General features: G+C 39.5%; 1 protein-coding gene across 1 annotated transcript; it reads right to left on the reverse strand.

The window, feature by feature from the left end:
- Window positions 1-252: 252 nt before the first annotated feature.
- On the reverse strand, window positions 253-6160 carry LOC133886093 (putative 14-3-3-like protein GF14-H). The gene is made up of 7 exons (XM_062325823.1): window positions 5921-6160; window positions 3879-4179; window positions 2902-2989; window positions 2698-2807; window positions 2102-2244; window positions 1241-1275; window positions 253-624 (listed from the first exon to the last, which is right to left on the reverse strand). Exons 1-7 carry the CDS (start codon window positions 5982-5984, stop codon window positions 619-621), a joined length of 747 nt encoding a protein of 248 aa, XP_062181807.1. The 5' UTR covers window positions 5985-6160; the 3' UTR covers window positions 253-618.
- Window positions 6161-15472: the final 9312 nt, after the last annotated feature.

Genomic DNA, 15472 nt, shown 5'->3' on the forward strand with positions numbered 1-15472 from the left:
CGAAAAAAAGTAGATCCAGAAAGATCACAGCAACAGGGGACCGAAAATGAAGGAAGCAGCAGAAAACACAATGCACTTTGGAGGGTTCCAATGTGTTTTATTTCAAACCCCGCAAGTTCATCACTAGCATCGCAAAGAGGTATGGACTGTTTGTCCCTACAGCATGATTGTAACATCGGTACACCAAGTTGGAGTCATCAGCACAGAGAATAGGAGCTCATGACTTCCACTCTTCTAAAATTTGTGCAGCAACCATAGTACCACTGAATCATATTTATTCATATGGGAGACGGTTCTCATTCATCGATAAGAGAGACAGTTTTCCGGTGCACAAAGATGCTTCTGAAGCATCAAAACAGGTGACAATTGAGACATCAAAGCTGGGTGGCAACCATTCCATGCTCTCAAAAATATGACCAGAGCTGGGTAAACGGTCACTAACCAAAACTTCGAAAACACCCAAGGATCACACCAAGGCCAAACAAGGGCCAAAAGAGAAAGAAAGTGCAGAAAGAAAAACATAAGATTTTTCCGATGCAGGAAAAACTAGAGGTCACAGGTTCACTAGCATTGTTGCTTGGTTATTTTGAGTGCATAGGGGCCTTGAACACGTCTCAATCAACCCTGCCAAAAGATAAAAATATTGAATCAGCACCTTGTCAGATAGCCACAATTTTAAGTTGTCTAGTATGTCAACGCCAGCATAGTAAGATCATACGAATTTGCCAGTCCCTACTTTGCTAGTTCACAGATATATGAAAGCAAAGATTTAAATGATAACTTGCAGATTACTTGCACCGTAAACTGAGTAACTATTCAAAAGTGTGTATTACTTGAATGCAAAGGGTTCCAAGTACACCACAACAGAAAAGCAGCACAAGACTTCTTTGACTATTCAGTGTGTTTAGTGGGAATTATAAACTATTATTGTCTTTCACTTCAGTTTAATACTTTTCAGTTTGAATAGTTGTCAAATGAATCTCATGTTCAAAACTATATAACCTATAAGGAGACACCTTTCAGATGTGCACCAGTCCATGACTTCACTGCAGATTTTAATGTATGTTTTAACTGTGGTATAAGACCCAGGTTTTAAATTGGAAATCACTATATAAGGTAAACAGATGAGATATTATTATGTTCTGCATTGGTTGCTTAATTATATCTCATCAAAATTGCATAGCCTTAAATTTTGCTAAGAGAAGGGCACAGATTCATGCCATAGACGGAAGCACCCTACCTCCATATCGTTGTCGTCATCCTTAGATGTTTCACCTGTCAAAACAAAGAACCATATTTTTTGTTGTCAAGGGATAAACTAGAAGTTTAGTGCCATAGTTGTCATCAAGAATTTATTAGTGTCAAAAGAGACATTGCCCCTAGGAATAAACAAGAAATTTAGTGCAATAATTATCGTCAAGAATTTATCAGTGTCAAAAGACTAGTCATTGCCCCTAAACCATACATTTGGTAGACTAGAAAGAAATGGGATCAGAATCACCATCTTAGGAGGAATAAGTTACCCTGGTCATCAACTTGAATCAATTTCTTAGTATGTCTTACTTGCACACAAGTTTATCATATAAATGCAGATGGCTCAGTATGCATTATTAGGAACAAGGTTGGTCAGGCAGCACGAAAGAGAAAAGAGAACATAATCAGCACTCTGTAGGTCCCTTCACAATTAATCAATGCACAGTTCACATGGCATCGTTATGTTATTATGAACGAGTACTAATGCTTGTTCATGTCTTGTAACTCCCCCATAAAATATTCTGTAGCAAGTTACAGGGTTTTTTGTTGTGCTTTGTGCATATGTTTTTCATTTGAGGAGTGATGTTACTGCTCGTCCGTACTGGGGATCCAGGTGACATTGCAACAGGCATTTGACATCTTATGCTACAAAGAATCTAGATGGAATGGCCACGACATATATGCAGAGTTTCTGCTACTTGCTCTTTCCAACAGACACATCATACACTAACTCTGAAGATTTTACCATCACCAAATTTTCTTATAAAAAAAACTGAAGATTTTTTCTGCAACATAAAGGATTTGGGTGACAGAAGTTGAGTATTGGATTGGTTAAAAAAGGATTTACCTCCAGTTACTTCTGACATCCACAATGCTAGGTTGTCCTTCAGAAGCTGCATCATAAGTGTGCTGTCTTTGTAAACTCCCTCGCCAGCAGAATTAATCTCAGCAGCAGCCTCATCAAATGCTTGTTTTGCCACTTGGCAAGCTCTGAAAAGACAGAAAACCACGAAAATCTCATTGACTGTCGTTGATGTTTTTGTAAACTGGTGGCTCGTGTCAAGCAGCATAGCAGAATGACATGAAATCTACCATGAGCCCAACATGCAGCATCAGGAAGAGAAAACTTTGATATCTAATGTCTATCTGAAACAAGGGCAGACTCATTCAGAGTGTCACGTATTCAAATATTAACCAATGCATTTGTGGGCTTGATTATACAGATTCAGAAAATTCTAATGACACTTTACTTGATATTTTGAAAAGATTATCAAACCTAATTTACTAATGAAGCAGCTACGAAAGGTTTAGGGTTCACTTCGAAATAGTCAGTTTCTGGCAGGGATGCCTATGTTCCCAAAACAAGAAGCATGAAAGAATAGAAATAGCGATGATTTAGAACATCAATAAAAATGGAGAAATGAGATACTAAGGATGAATGACCTCTCATGAGAGTTCATTGTCTCATAAAAGAAGACTGAAAAATTGAGGGCAAGGCCAAGTCTGATCTGGTGGGCAGGCGAAAGCTCAATGGAGGCAACAACCATGGCATGCTGCAGCAATATTTGTTAGTTCGAAAAAAATGGTAAGATCTTAACACCAAAAGGTCCATTTGAACCACTGCACGATATTTGGAAGATTTTGCACCTGATAGGCCATAAGTGACTGGTCAGTAGCAGCCTTCTTTTCAGTGCCGGTGCTAAATTCAGCCAAGTAACGGTAGTAGTCACCTTTCCTGCAAATTGTTGAGGAGTCATGCACACAGCAAGCAAGGGAAAGATTGTGTAGGAAAGTAGGACGTGTGAACATGAACATGCTATAGAGGGAAGATTGACAAAGGAGCAGACCTATCGTAAAATAGATTACCAGGGCCACATAAAGCATGTAATGTTCCTAGTACCATCTTACAGTATCAGATACACAAGCGACTGAGGGAGAGCTTCGAAACCAATGAAGCACATTCTCAATGTTGCAGTGCAGAAAATGATAATGGACAAAGCAATGAGAAATCCAAATAAAAATTTAAACACCTTCGAGAAATATAGAAGGAATGTCCTTAAAAAAGAGACTAAAAGGCACTCCTGCCTACCTTCGTCTATTAATTATACATTGGTTTACTAACCGTCACACCATCAGTTCAGATAACTAAACATTACATGTTGCACGAATATGATACATTGATACCAAAATGGAGTAAACATGTTTTTGCTCTATCCGTATGATACAAATCAGACCAAGAAAATGAATGTGTTCCCCAACAATGCGATCGCAACAAGTCAATGTAAACAGCAGCAGAGGGACCGATTCTCATGGCATAAAGCTATACAAGTCATAAAAAAACAGGTTTTCCTCGTCTTCTGGAGTTTATTCTATAAAGATGTTCATCAATGCAATGCTTAGGAAAAGAATTTACCAAAAAAGTCTCCTGGAGGAATTAAGTCAGTGCTCTTTAAAAGATGTTTTGAGCTCAAAGTTGTATATTGTTTAGGAAATAAGATTGCATTATCAAAATTGCCTGGAAAGGTAATGAGATACTCATAGGGAATAAGCTCTAAATGTGGTCACTAGAAAATATGACAACGGGAGAAAATAAACAAGTGATAAATTAAGGAACCTGTACATACATCTTATAAAAGAACACGGTATTTTCACCCGAACTGGCCAAGGGAAGGCAGTGTATAGCGATGATTGACAATATTTCATTGCAAACCATCCTTAGTTCGTCCTCTACTTTCTTTTTATAGGCATGTATCATCACACCAGTCTGATCACCAGCTGCCACATTTTGCTCAAGTGAAGAAATGATTCTCCATGATGCCCTTCTTGCACTGATAGTATACTTAAAACCAACTGAGAATAAATGCCTCTCTTCAGCACTCATATCCACATCCATCCTAGCAAGCTTCTTCATAAATTCCGCCATATCTGCCAGAATTAGCATGCATTGAGTTAAGGCATAAAGATTAACATCAGCGATACAAGTGCAACTAAATATACATCGATAATACAGAACATAATTAATCTGAGTGCACCCTGCGAACTGTAATCATGGGCCAACCTGAATGATTAGTCTGCAGCAGAACAGTGATGTCAGCTCATCATGTCAAACTACTCATATTCTCTTTGCTATTTTAAAATTTGATTTTTATATTAATATTAACAAGGTCTAAGTAATTACCTTACATGAAAGTTATATGATGGGAGGACTAGCTAAGTAGAGAAAAGCTTCTTTTTCTCTGCAGAGTCCAGACCCAACTAACAGCATGAATCCACTACTTGTTTTGCTCAGTACAATTTTTTCAGAAGTTGTGTATGTCATGCTTTTGGTTTACTGCAACAAGGTATAATCTCTCTTATTGTTGCAACAAGGACCCACTAAACTGGTCCCTATGATGCAGGAGGTTCACGGCAACTAAGACTCGCAGGAAGCAGAGTGAGATCATGGTGTTTGCCACTTTTCATAGGGAATATGGAAACCTAAAAGGCTACAAGAACCTTCATGGTTTATATGAAAAATTAATGGAACTGGGAGCATTATGGAAGTGGTCTTGTATTTCTTATGCCAAAATCCACCTTTTAATGCTCAGGTCAAGATATTGACAAGACCCAAGATACTACACAACCTAATGACACACTAGTGAAAAGACATAAGCATCCAATTTTGGTCAAATTGCTAAAAAATGGCCTCCATAAGATGGGTAAAAACTATTCAAAGTAGTCTAGAATTATCCCAGACTAGCATGGTGGGATGCTAGGTTAAACCACAGTACGTAAAAAGGATACTACTTTATGCATTGATAAACCTCTTTCAACACTAAACTCAAACTTGAGATGTGAATACAAATGGTGGGGTTCCAACAGTTCCAATTGTTCCACATTTGTAGAGAGTTCAATAGGTCATGCGTACTAAGCTATAAAGAAATGGATAGACATCTCTCAGTATGGTTACACATTTTCAGCACTAGAGGCATCACCAATGATCCCAAGATCCTTCTTTTTTTCTGAGAGAACATAAAAAACAATAGGAAGGCAACTAACTCAAGGGCACTCAACTCACGGAATTGGTTCGCTCCAAAAAAATTGACGGAACTGGCCCCCACAAAACATCAGAAACCTCCCGTGCATTCTGATCAGTCAAGGTATCATACCTAAATTCATTATTCCCTTCTGCAGACAACAAATTGACAGTACCAGAAGCAATCAAAACCAGTCAGAACTCAGAAATCGCAAGATTGGCTCCCCAAAGTCGTCATAAAAATGTCATTTTTTTTACCAAACCTGAAGACATCCCACCCCCACTGCTGGAAAAAATCAAAACTGCCCCCAAAATCAACAAGAGATCGCTGAAACTAGACCGGAATCAGCAGGGAGAAGGGACCTGACCGACGAAACTGCTACACATTCAGAGACTTTTGGTCCACGAGAGAAGAAACAAGAAAGAAATCGCCGCAATGACTGGCAGGGGTTAGCGTTCAAGCAGGCGAGCAAAGAATGACGAAAACACATGGAATCAAAGGGCAAAGATCCTAATGGAGCGCATGAACCACGATTCCTCCCCCCACACTCCGGCGAAGAATGGACCACGGATTCTCCGAAACGCAAGGCACCAAGAACGACGGAACTGCACACAAGCAAGGCGCAACCGAGAACAGGGGAGATCCCTCACCGTCGTATCTCTCCGCCTGCTCGGCGAGCTTGGCCAGGGACACGACCTTCTCCCTCTCCTCCATCTCCTCCTCCTTCGCTGACCACTTTTCTGCGCTGTGCGTCGCCTTCTCTCTCCCGAGTTCCCCTCTTCACCTACCTAAAACGGAAGGTGCGTTCCTGCCTTGCCTTTTTCTACTTTTGGGACCGGTTCTGATCTTGCTGATGGTGTCCGTCCTCGTAGGCTCATATACTTGGTGCCTTTTGTTTAGTAGCAGCAGTAAAGATCTTGTTCTAATCTGAATATCTGATAGTGAAATTTGCTGTGGCCCTAGTGGAGACATTTGGATATTTCCCTTTGTCCCTAGGAAGGTCTCATCCATGACCATACAGTAATCGTTCTTCTTTTTTTCTTTTCATTGCCTCTTTCATGTTGTCAATTTGATGAATGGAAAAGATCACACTCACACTTTTCGCAAACATTTTAAAGAGTGTTTGCTTAATAGCACAAAAATAAATTAAGATAAAAAATATGTTTAACTTTTCTTATTTCTATTTACATTTTCAGTTGCTCTTAAGACACACATAAGTGTGTGTAAAAGGAGTGTCGTAAGCTAAAAAGTTGGTCTTAAAATCTGATCTTATAAAAAAGAGAATATTAGTATCCATATTGTTACGATCTATCTATAAGTTTAAGATTAGATCTCAAATAATAAAATATTATTTCTATATTGATTTTTCTCTCTTCCCTTCACCACCTGTCAACTATATAGAAAATATCACTAACTAGAACTCTTGTGGAGGATTTTTTATTTCTGAGTAGGACCTACATCTGAGTCCCAAACATAACATAAATAAAATGTAAAAGTAGGATCTACTTTAGAGTCCAAAACGATCTAGTCCGGTCTGAAGTCCTCATAGAAGTCTCTCAACATAAAGAAGGATGTCAAAAAGTTACTAGGCAAGAAAACTGGAGTATAAAATTAGGCTTGAGATTAACAAATCGTATCCTCCTCATCTCTGATTTTTTTATTTCTGTTTTTGAAGCTCACGTTTTTTCTTTTTGATCTTCTTTTCTACATGGACAGACAGCTACCACTTTTGTTGACGAAAGAGAGCATTGCCAGCTTTTGTCACATCTCAATTTCGTATTCCATGGCAAGGAACTCCATCCATCATGCAGTTTGCTTTCATCAATACTCTTAATAATTCTTTTTTGTTGGGCCCTTAGCTAGGTGTCCAATTTACACAAGATATAGTGCACGTGTTAAGTGATGGTGAACAGGTGACGGTCCCATAGCAGAGTTTTAGACGATCATCTTCAACCATATTTTCTTCATTTTATTTTTTTTCTCGTTTCTATTTCTTTTATTTTCTCTCATCTCCAACAGCTTCCATTCGAAGAAATTCGTGAAGAAAATGAGAGAGAATCATGTACTAAAAGAATGATCTTAAGAATACTTTCATGATAAAAACCGTAAAGTAAAACAATTGAATCACTGATGGAAACGAAATTCCTTCCGTAAAAAAATTCTAGATCTTAAAAGATAGTCAAATGGCTACTCACAAGTTCAGTAGACACCTAGGTTAAGTACTTTAAAAGCTTAGGCTCGTACATGTACACGTCTAAATTGCCAAACAATCGCACCTGTCCAACTTGGGCAGGTGGCATAAGAACAGGGGTTGCTTGATGTGGAATTTTGTAATATTTTCCGCATTCTAAACATGCATTTGGCGTGCACAATCAATCCCAAAAAATCTAGTTTGATGATTCTAGTCTGTTTGTTAGGGTGTATTCCGTGCAAAGATTTCACGGAACTAATTGATAGGCTTCAGTGTCACCACTAGATATTTCGGCGAAAGAGAAGCTCAAGCGCTCGTTGGAAACTTTTATAAGGTTACGTGGATGTATCATTTATAAAATCGTTGATTTATATTATGATTTGTGTTAAAAGAGTAGGTGAAAAAAATCATAAAATATATATGTGAGAATTAACAGATAGATATAAATCAGATAAGAAAAATAAACAATCAAAATAAACTATAAACACACAATAAAGTTACATTTTCTAAACTAAAGATCACTTGAGAACTTTCTGGACACTCCCCAGCGCGCCACGGCCTCCCGAGGAGGTGCCACCTGCACGGCCGCCGTCCACGTCCCGCCGCACGAGGAGGTGCCACCGGCCGCCCGACTTTGCTCCACTAGTCCACTCCGATCCGTAGCAGCTAGCCTCGGGACTGCCACCGGGGGCGCGAATGAACCTGGCCACGACGTACGTACCAGCCGCCGACCACTGCCGCCGCGGCACGCGTGCGCGCGCAAAGGTCGCCTCGCCGCCCCTGCGACGCCTCGACGGGGCGCTCACCGAGCACGTCGTGCGGCTGCCGGCTCGCGAGACGATGACTCAGCTGCATGCGTTGTGTTCGTCGTCGCGGACACCGAGGCGCCAGCGCCATGGCGCACTGTACGGAGGAGCGTTTTCGAGCTCGTGTGGTCGAGGCGTCTCGTTGCTCGATTACTTTAGTGGAGATCTTTCTGCTCCCTGAAAAAGATCCATGCATAGACTATATTTTAATCTATGTTGTAATTTGTAATCTCAAATTCATTGTTTAATCAGTCACGGCGACATAATTTACACCAGAAACCGTGCATTCGTGGATCGTGCACAGGTTAAGTCAGGGAGAACAGGTGCTGGCCCCAATTAAGACAGTTTTCGAAGGCATTTAATTTGCGTGTCAATTATAAATCACCGTATAGGAAAACATTCTTTTGTATATTAACACTTGCTAACGTAGCTGTTGCTAACCAATCTGTTCTACCATGAATAAGATCTTCGATGCAACAAACGAGCTAAGCGCTCTAATCTGTACCAAAGATTATCGAGCTCAAGTCAAAGAGCTAAGCTGAGCATACTTGAGTCGAGTCGAGGGGAGCTTATGTTTTTTCTTCAAACGTATAATTACTCATGTACTATTGCCCTGTTGCCGAGTCGAGATTGAGCTTAGTTCCAGACGGACTCGCATCAACCTCAGTGGCTTCGATCGATTGGAGGATGAGGAATCGAGAGGAAGATTGGAGGAATTCAGAGAGGAGAGAGTTCAGGCGAGAGGAGTTCAGACAGAGCAGAGACGTGTTGCCGGCTTCAGTTGCCAGACCGGCACTTCTCTCTCCCGAGTTCCTCAAACGGAAGGTGCGCTCCTGCCTTGCCTTTTTCTGCTGAATGCTGATGGTGCCTTTTGGTTAGCAGCAGCAGTAATGATCTTGTTCTAATCTGAATATCTGATAGTGAAATTTGTTGTGGCCATAGTGGCGACATTTGGATGTTTCCTTTTGGCCCTAGGAAGGTCTCATCCATATCCATACAGTAATCCTTTTCTTTTATTTTCTTTTCATTGCCTCTTTTATGTTGTCAATTTGATGAATGGAAAAGATCACACCCACACTTTTCGCAAACATTTTTAAGATTGGATGATTATCAACTCGTTACTTTAAGAGTGTTAGCTTAAAAACACAAAACTAAATCAATATAAAAATATATTTGATTTTTCTTTTCTCTATCTATATTTTCAGTTGTCCTTAGGGCGCTAGTAGTGTATAAAAATAGGATGGTAAGCCAAAAAGATGGTCAAGATCTGACCTTATATATTACAAGAAGGAACATTAAGGTCTATATTACTATGACTGATCTTTAAATTTGAGATTAAATTTCAAACAATTAAAATATTGATTCCATATTGATTCTCCTATTCCCCCTTCACCACTTATCAACTACTATCAATTGAAGCTCTCTGAAGAATTTTCTTTTTATTTTCAAGTGAGACATACTCAGGATACAGTATGAGTCTCAAACGTAACATAACCAGGATATAGAAGTGAGACCTATCTTAGAGTTCGGCCCAATTTAACGCCCTTGAGAAGTCTATCGACATAAAGAAGGATGTGTACAATGACTAGGCAAGGAAACTGAGTATAAAATTAGGCTTGAGATTAACAAATCTTATCCTCCTCATCTCTGACATTTTGTTTCTGTTTTAAAAGCTCACATTTTTTTTCTTTGTGATCTTTTCTTCATGGACAGACAGCTACCACTTTTGGTGACGAAAGAGAGCATTGCCACCTTTTGTCACATCTCAATTTCTTATTCCATGAAAAGGAGCTCCGTCCATCATGCATTTTGCTTTCACCAAATACTCCTAATAATTTTTTTTTTGTTGGTCCCTTAGCTAGGTGTACAAGAGATTAGGATTGTGTAATCTCAAATCAACTGTTTAATCGGTCATGGGCCATATTTTACACCAGACACAGTGCACGTGTTAACTGTTAAGTGACGGTGAACAGGTAGGTGATGGTCCCAGAGCAGGGTTTTAGAAGAACCTAGGTTACAACTCACAAAGTTCAGTAGACACCTAGGTTAAGTACTTTAAAAACTTAGGCTCGGAAAATCGCACCTAATGCTCTTGGTCGGACTAGGGCAGGTGGCCTAGGAACAGGGGTTGCTTGACGTGGAATTTTGTACAATATTTTCCGCATTCTACACATGATTTGGCGTGCACAATAAAACCCAAACTACCTAGTTTGATGATGCTAGTCTACTCTCCCCAATCCGAAATAAATCATTCTGAATATTAATATAGTTCTCAAAATATAACTTTAACCATTAATTTTGTTGTTAAAAAAGTGTACTATAATAAAAGTATTGTTTAAGATAAATCTACTTATATTATTTTCATATATTTAAATTCAACGCATAAAGAGTAATATATAGTTAAAATTTAAAATAGTTAGCTGCACGTAACGTAAAACGATATTTATTTTAAACTAAATGGAGTATTCCGTATAAAGATCTCGCAGACTAATGTGCAAGGCCCACCACTAGATATTTCGACGAAAGAGAAGCCCAAGCGCCCAGTCTGGCCCACAGCTGGGTCCCTCTCCCAAGCCCAAAGATCACTTGAGAACTTTCTGGACACTCCCAGCGCGCCACGGAGAGCCACTGCACTACTGCCGCCTCACGACCTCCCCTGGGGCCAGGACGGCGCCGAGACCCCACGTCGCCATCAACCACCGCACCTGCACGGCCGCCATCCACGTCCCGCCGCACGAGGAGGCGCCACCGGCCGTCTGATTAATTTCGCTCCACTCCGATCCGTAGCAGCTAGCCTCGGGACCGCCACCGGGGGCGCGAATGAACCTGGCCACTACGAACCAACCACCGACCACTGCCGCCGCCGTGCGTGCGCAATGGTCCGCCTCGCCGCCCTTTCTGATTTTTTTCTATTCACATTTTATTTTTTCTTATCTTTTAACAGTTTCTCTGATTGATCTAAAAAAATAAAATAAAATCCTAGAGTGAAAGAAATAATTTTAAAAATACTTTTATAAAAAGAATCATAAATAAAAACTGTTGATGTATTAAAAAAATACTTTTACGAAAAGAATATGACTCACCAAGATAATCTCTAATGATCTTACGGCGCCTCGACGGTGCGCTCACCGAGCACGGCATGTGGCTGCCGGCTCACGAGACGATGACTCAGCTGCGTGCGTTGTGTTCGTCGTCGCGGACACCGAGGCGGCAGCGCCATGGCGCACGGTACGGAGGAGCGTTTTCGAGCTCGTGTGGTCGAGGCGTCTCGTTGCTCGATTAGTTTAGTGGAGATCTTTCTGCTCCCTGAAAAAGATCCATGAATAGACTATATTTTACTAATCTATATTGTAATCTCAAATGCATTGTTTAATCAGTCACAGGGCCAAATTTTACACCAGAAAACGTGCATTCGTGGTTGTTAAGTCATGGAGAACAGGTGCTGGCCCTAATTAAGATAGTTTTCGAGGCATTTAATTTGTGTGTCGATTATAAATTACCGTACAGAAAATAATTTTTTATATTAACACTTGCTAACGTACCCTACCACAGAAATAGCGAAAGCAGATGGAATGTCACAGATGATTTTTAAGATCACTGATAAAATACCCAGAGACAGTTACAATGTGCCAGAAGTTATATATGGTTTAAAAAAACCCGTATGTGATAAGATGTAAACGAATATTAAAAAAAACCGTCTGTGATAGTACGATAAATATTTAATGAATTTATAAATTACACCAAATAAAGAAAAAAATATAAAAAAATTATAAATCTCGACGAGATGTACAACTTTACCGTTTATAACCTTTTCATTTAAAGTTATTTAGATGCTCAAATAATTCTCTAACGTTTCGGACAAAAAGATCGAAATGATAATATATCCAAATGCTATCAGCAATAATGTATTGGTGAGATAAAAAGAAGTCTACACATGAGGCTAGAAGTCACAGGTTCGATGCTTATAAACCACGCCTGTGCATATTTCATACGAAAAATCATAGACTTGATGACATATCATGGGTCGTGTGATTACGTGACCTAAGTGTGAAAAGTTTATTTTTAGTTTTTCTATGTTCAAAATCTTATTTTTCTGAAAATTATATCATAAACTAACATTAAAACAACAGTCTGTGATAAATCATAAGACACAGATGGGTATTAACAAAAATCATCTGTATGTAGCTATGTAATAAGCTCGATATCAGAGACACTTTTATATAGACGGAAATCAAATTTATCTGTAATAGAGTTTAACAACTGTGTATGATAGGCTGTTTTGAGGTAGTAGTAGTTGTTGCTAACCAATCTATCACTACTATAAAAACTATTTTTTTAGATACTTAAGGTGCCATTCTACATGCCAGTCATATGGTAAACTGTCTGAGTGATTTTTAGAGGCAAAAGACAGAAGAAACCGCCTGTGTAAATATCATTTCTACAGACGATTACTTATGTGAACCTCCTGTAAAAATAGTTATTTTCTCAGACTGTTCCTTATATGAACCACCTGTGAAAATAGATCATTTTCATAGACGGTTCCTTATGTAAATCGTATGTGAAAATTGATTGATTAATACAGATGATTCATATAAGGAACCGTCTGTGAAAGTTATAGTCGTTTTACCGAAGACGGTTCACAAACCATTATCACAGACGGTTTACTTAAGGAACTGCATGCGAAAATTGGTTTTCACAGGCGGTTCCTTAAGAGAACCGTCTGCGAAAACCTTCAGCATAAAAGGTTAAAAGGATAAAATATCCTATTTCAATCACAAGTACTTCATAGGTGAGCTGGTAAGGAGGTTCGCGCACGAGCAGAGGGTCCTGGGTTCGATTCCTACCGAACGCAAACACTGAAAATAATTTGAAAAAATATGATGGCTTGTGATTTGTGATGGCGCGACAGCAAGGGTTCCTCGAGTGAAATTGTTTTCTCTTTTTTCTAGCGAAAAAATATTAATTCGAGTACCGACTACCATAGACGGTTCGCTTAAAGAACCGCTTGTATTTTTACAGGCAGTATCTTAAGTAAACCGTCTTTAGTAATTAATTTTTACAAACAATTTGTTTAAAAAACCACCTATAAATATTTATTATTAAGATGTCTATTCACCCTTTGTAGTTACCGTTCTCCGTGCTACATCTATTCTGTCTACCGCGAGTTCATTCTGCAACGCTCCTCCAGTGCAAAGACAAGTTGTCTTCCATTGGCCGTGACATGACGTATTCACGGAAGAATACCATTGACTTGGGCAAAAGGGCATTCTCATTTGGGGAAGGCGAGCGGCCCTCCAGTGCAAAGACAAGGTTGTCTCTAGCAGCTGGATCACACTCAGCTTGATGAGCTTGAAGAATAACTCCGCGGTCTCTGCGTTACTTTCTTTGGTGTCCCTGAGTAGCCCTCCGCGATCCACCGCCTCACCAAACGCCTCCACCGGATGATGTGGTTCATCGGGAAGATTGTCAGATAGAATATACATGGCTTGAGGAGATCTGAGCATGTATGGAAGTAGGAATGCACCCAAGCAAACAGATCCTGTAAACTACAAAAGTCTTCGTGCGTCTCCAGCACATGCATAAAGTCATGTCCCATCATTCTTTTCAAGGAAACTTAAACTCATAAGATAAAAATGAAACTTCAAACAAACAAGTTAGGTGTATAAGATTAAATGTATTGATGAAAATATTGATCATCATATATTTAAAATTCTCATCTAAAGATAAAAAAGATAATAGTAGTTAAATTTTTATTCATACATTTTATTTTGCATCTAATCTCTTTGCCTTGTCTAGAATTACATATTTTTATTTTATTTTCTTACAATGTTTAGTATAGGTTTTTCATATGGTAGGTTGTTTGTGTTTCTCTCTAATCCAAAAGCAACATGTATGGTTTATTAATTTTAGGTTTTTTATATGATATATTTCTGCAATTGATATCCTTTTATGTGTCATGAATTCAATTTATAGATAAATTCTCCATTGTTATCAATAATAAGTACATGTCTCTCATAAGTATTTAACACTTGTATGCACACATTTAAGAGTACTATGTGAAAAATAGACAAGGGTGACAGGTCATAACCGTCATGGAACGCGTCACTGATGATATGTAATAAGTGACGGGGAGGACCCGTCACAAATAAGGTCATTGGTGACGGGTCAAAATTTGACCCGTCACTTATTAAGGTCATTGGTGATGGGTCACAAACTGTGACCCGTCATTTATGACTGATATACGGTTTTTGCGCTTTTTGGAAGCGAAAAAAAGTCAAAAAAAAAAAATTTCACCCAAGCTAATCCAACTATGGCCTATCACCACTCGCCACGTGTCTCTACCTATTTTTCAGGCTATTTTTAGAATGTGCGTTCCGTGAGAATCGAACTCGCGACGGCCCCTCGCACGCGTAGCTGCCTAACCACCTCAACCTCGCGTGCGTCCTGAAGGGACTCGGATAAAAGATCTTTTTAACTATTTTGCCGAGGGTCATAAGTGACGGGTCACAGTTATGATCCGTCACCAATATTAATTTTACAGTAGACATAAAAACTAGTTGACTCAGAGTGCTTTGGGTTAAATGGTCATAACTTTTGTATACGGACTCCGATTTTGACATTTTTTGACTCTATGGATCTCTATAGAAAAAGTTACATCCGTTTCTCCCCGACTATGTCGGATTCGGGAAATTTTTTGAGGCCTAAAACGGCTTGGAAGATTAAGTTCTCGCCTCTAGAAGTTTCTGCACTATTTTCGGAATGAGCGTTTGTGTCCATAGTCGTTACCTCTTACATCGAACTTGAGCAGAAATATACAATGGTTCATATTCTAGTGCTTCTGAAGTGAGAAAAAATAAGAGAAAAATAAAATAAAATATTTTTTTTTGCAATGTGCCCCTTAGAGAACTACTCGTCGTAGTTGAAGCACATGTTGAGATGCTGGTGTTCCACCATCTCCTCGGACGTGAGCCTCTTGGAGACCCTAGGGTTGGTGCCTCCAGTCTGAGGCGCATCAAGTGAGGTGCTACCCCCAAGGGCGCCTACAATTGTCATCATTCCCTGGCCTTTGCTACAGAGGTTGTAGAGTGTGAAGCAGATGGACGGGCATCAAGTTTTGATGTAGCCACGTGCTGCCCGACCTTGGCCACAACATGGACGTGCCTCTCATAGGCGCGCACCAAACTCATGGCCTCCTACATGTCTTT

The sequence above is a fragment of the Phragmites australis genome, chromosome 12 (genome assembly GCF_958298935.1).
Source record: "Phragmites australis chromosome 12, lpPhrAust1.1, whole genome shotgun sequence".
Taxonomy (NCBI): domain Eukaryota; kingdom Viridiplantae; phylum Streptophyta; class Magnoliopsida; order Poales; family Poaceae; genus Phragmites; species Phragmites australis.

What these genes read in the sequence shown, in the direction of transcription:
- LOC133886093 (XM_062325823.1), bottom strand. Translation starts at nt 5,984, where the DNA reads ATGGAGGAGAGGGAGAAGGTCGTGTCCCTGGCCAAGCTCGCCGAGCAG. An exon ending in GCAGGCGGAGAGATACGACG is followed by an intron (nt 4,180 to 5,920) that starts GTGAGGGATCTC and finishes TAATTCTGGCAG; the next exon opens with ATATGGCGGAATTTATGAAG. An exon ending in GATGTCAGAAGTAACTGGAG is followed by an intron (nt 1,276 to 2,101) that starts GTAAATCCTTTT and finishes TTGTTTTGACAG; the next exon opens with GTGAAACATCTAAGGATGAC.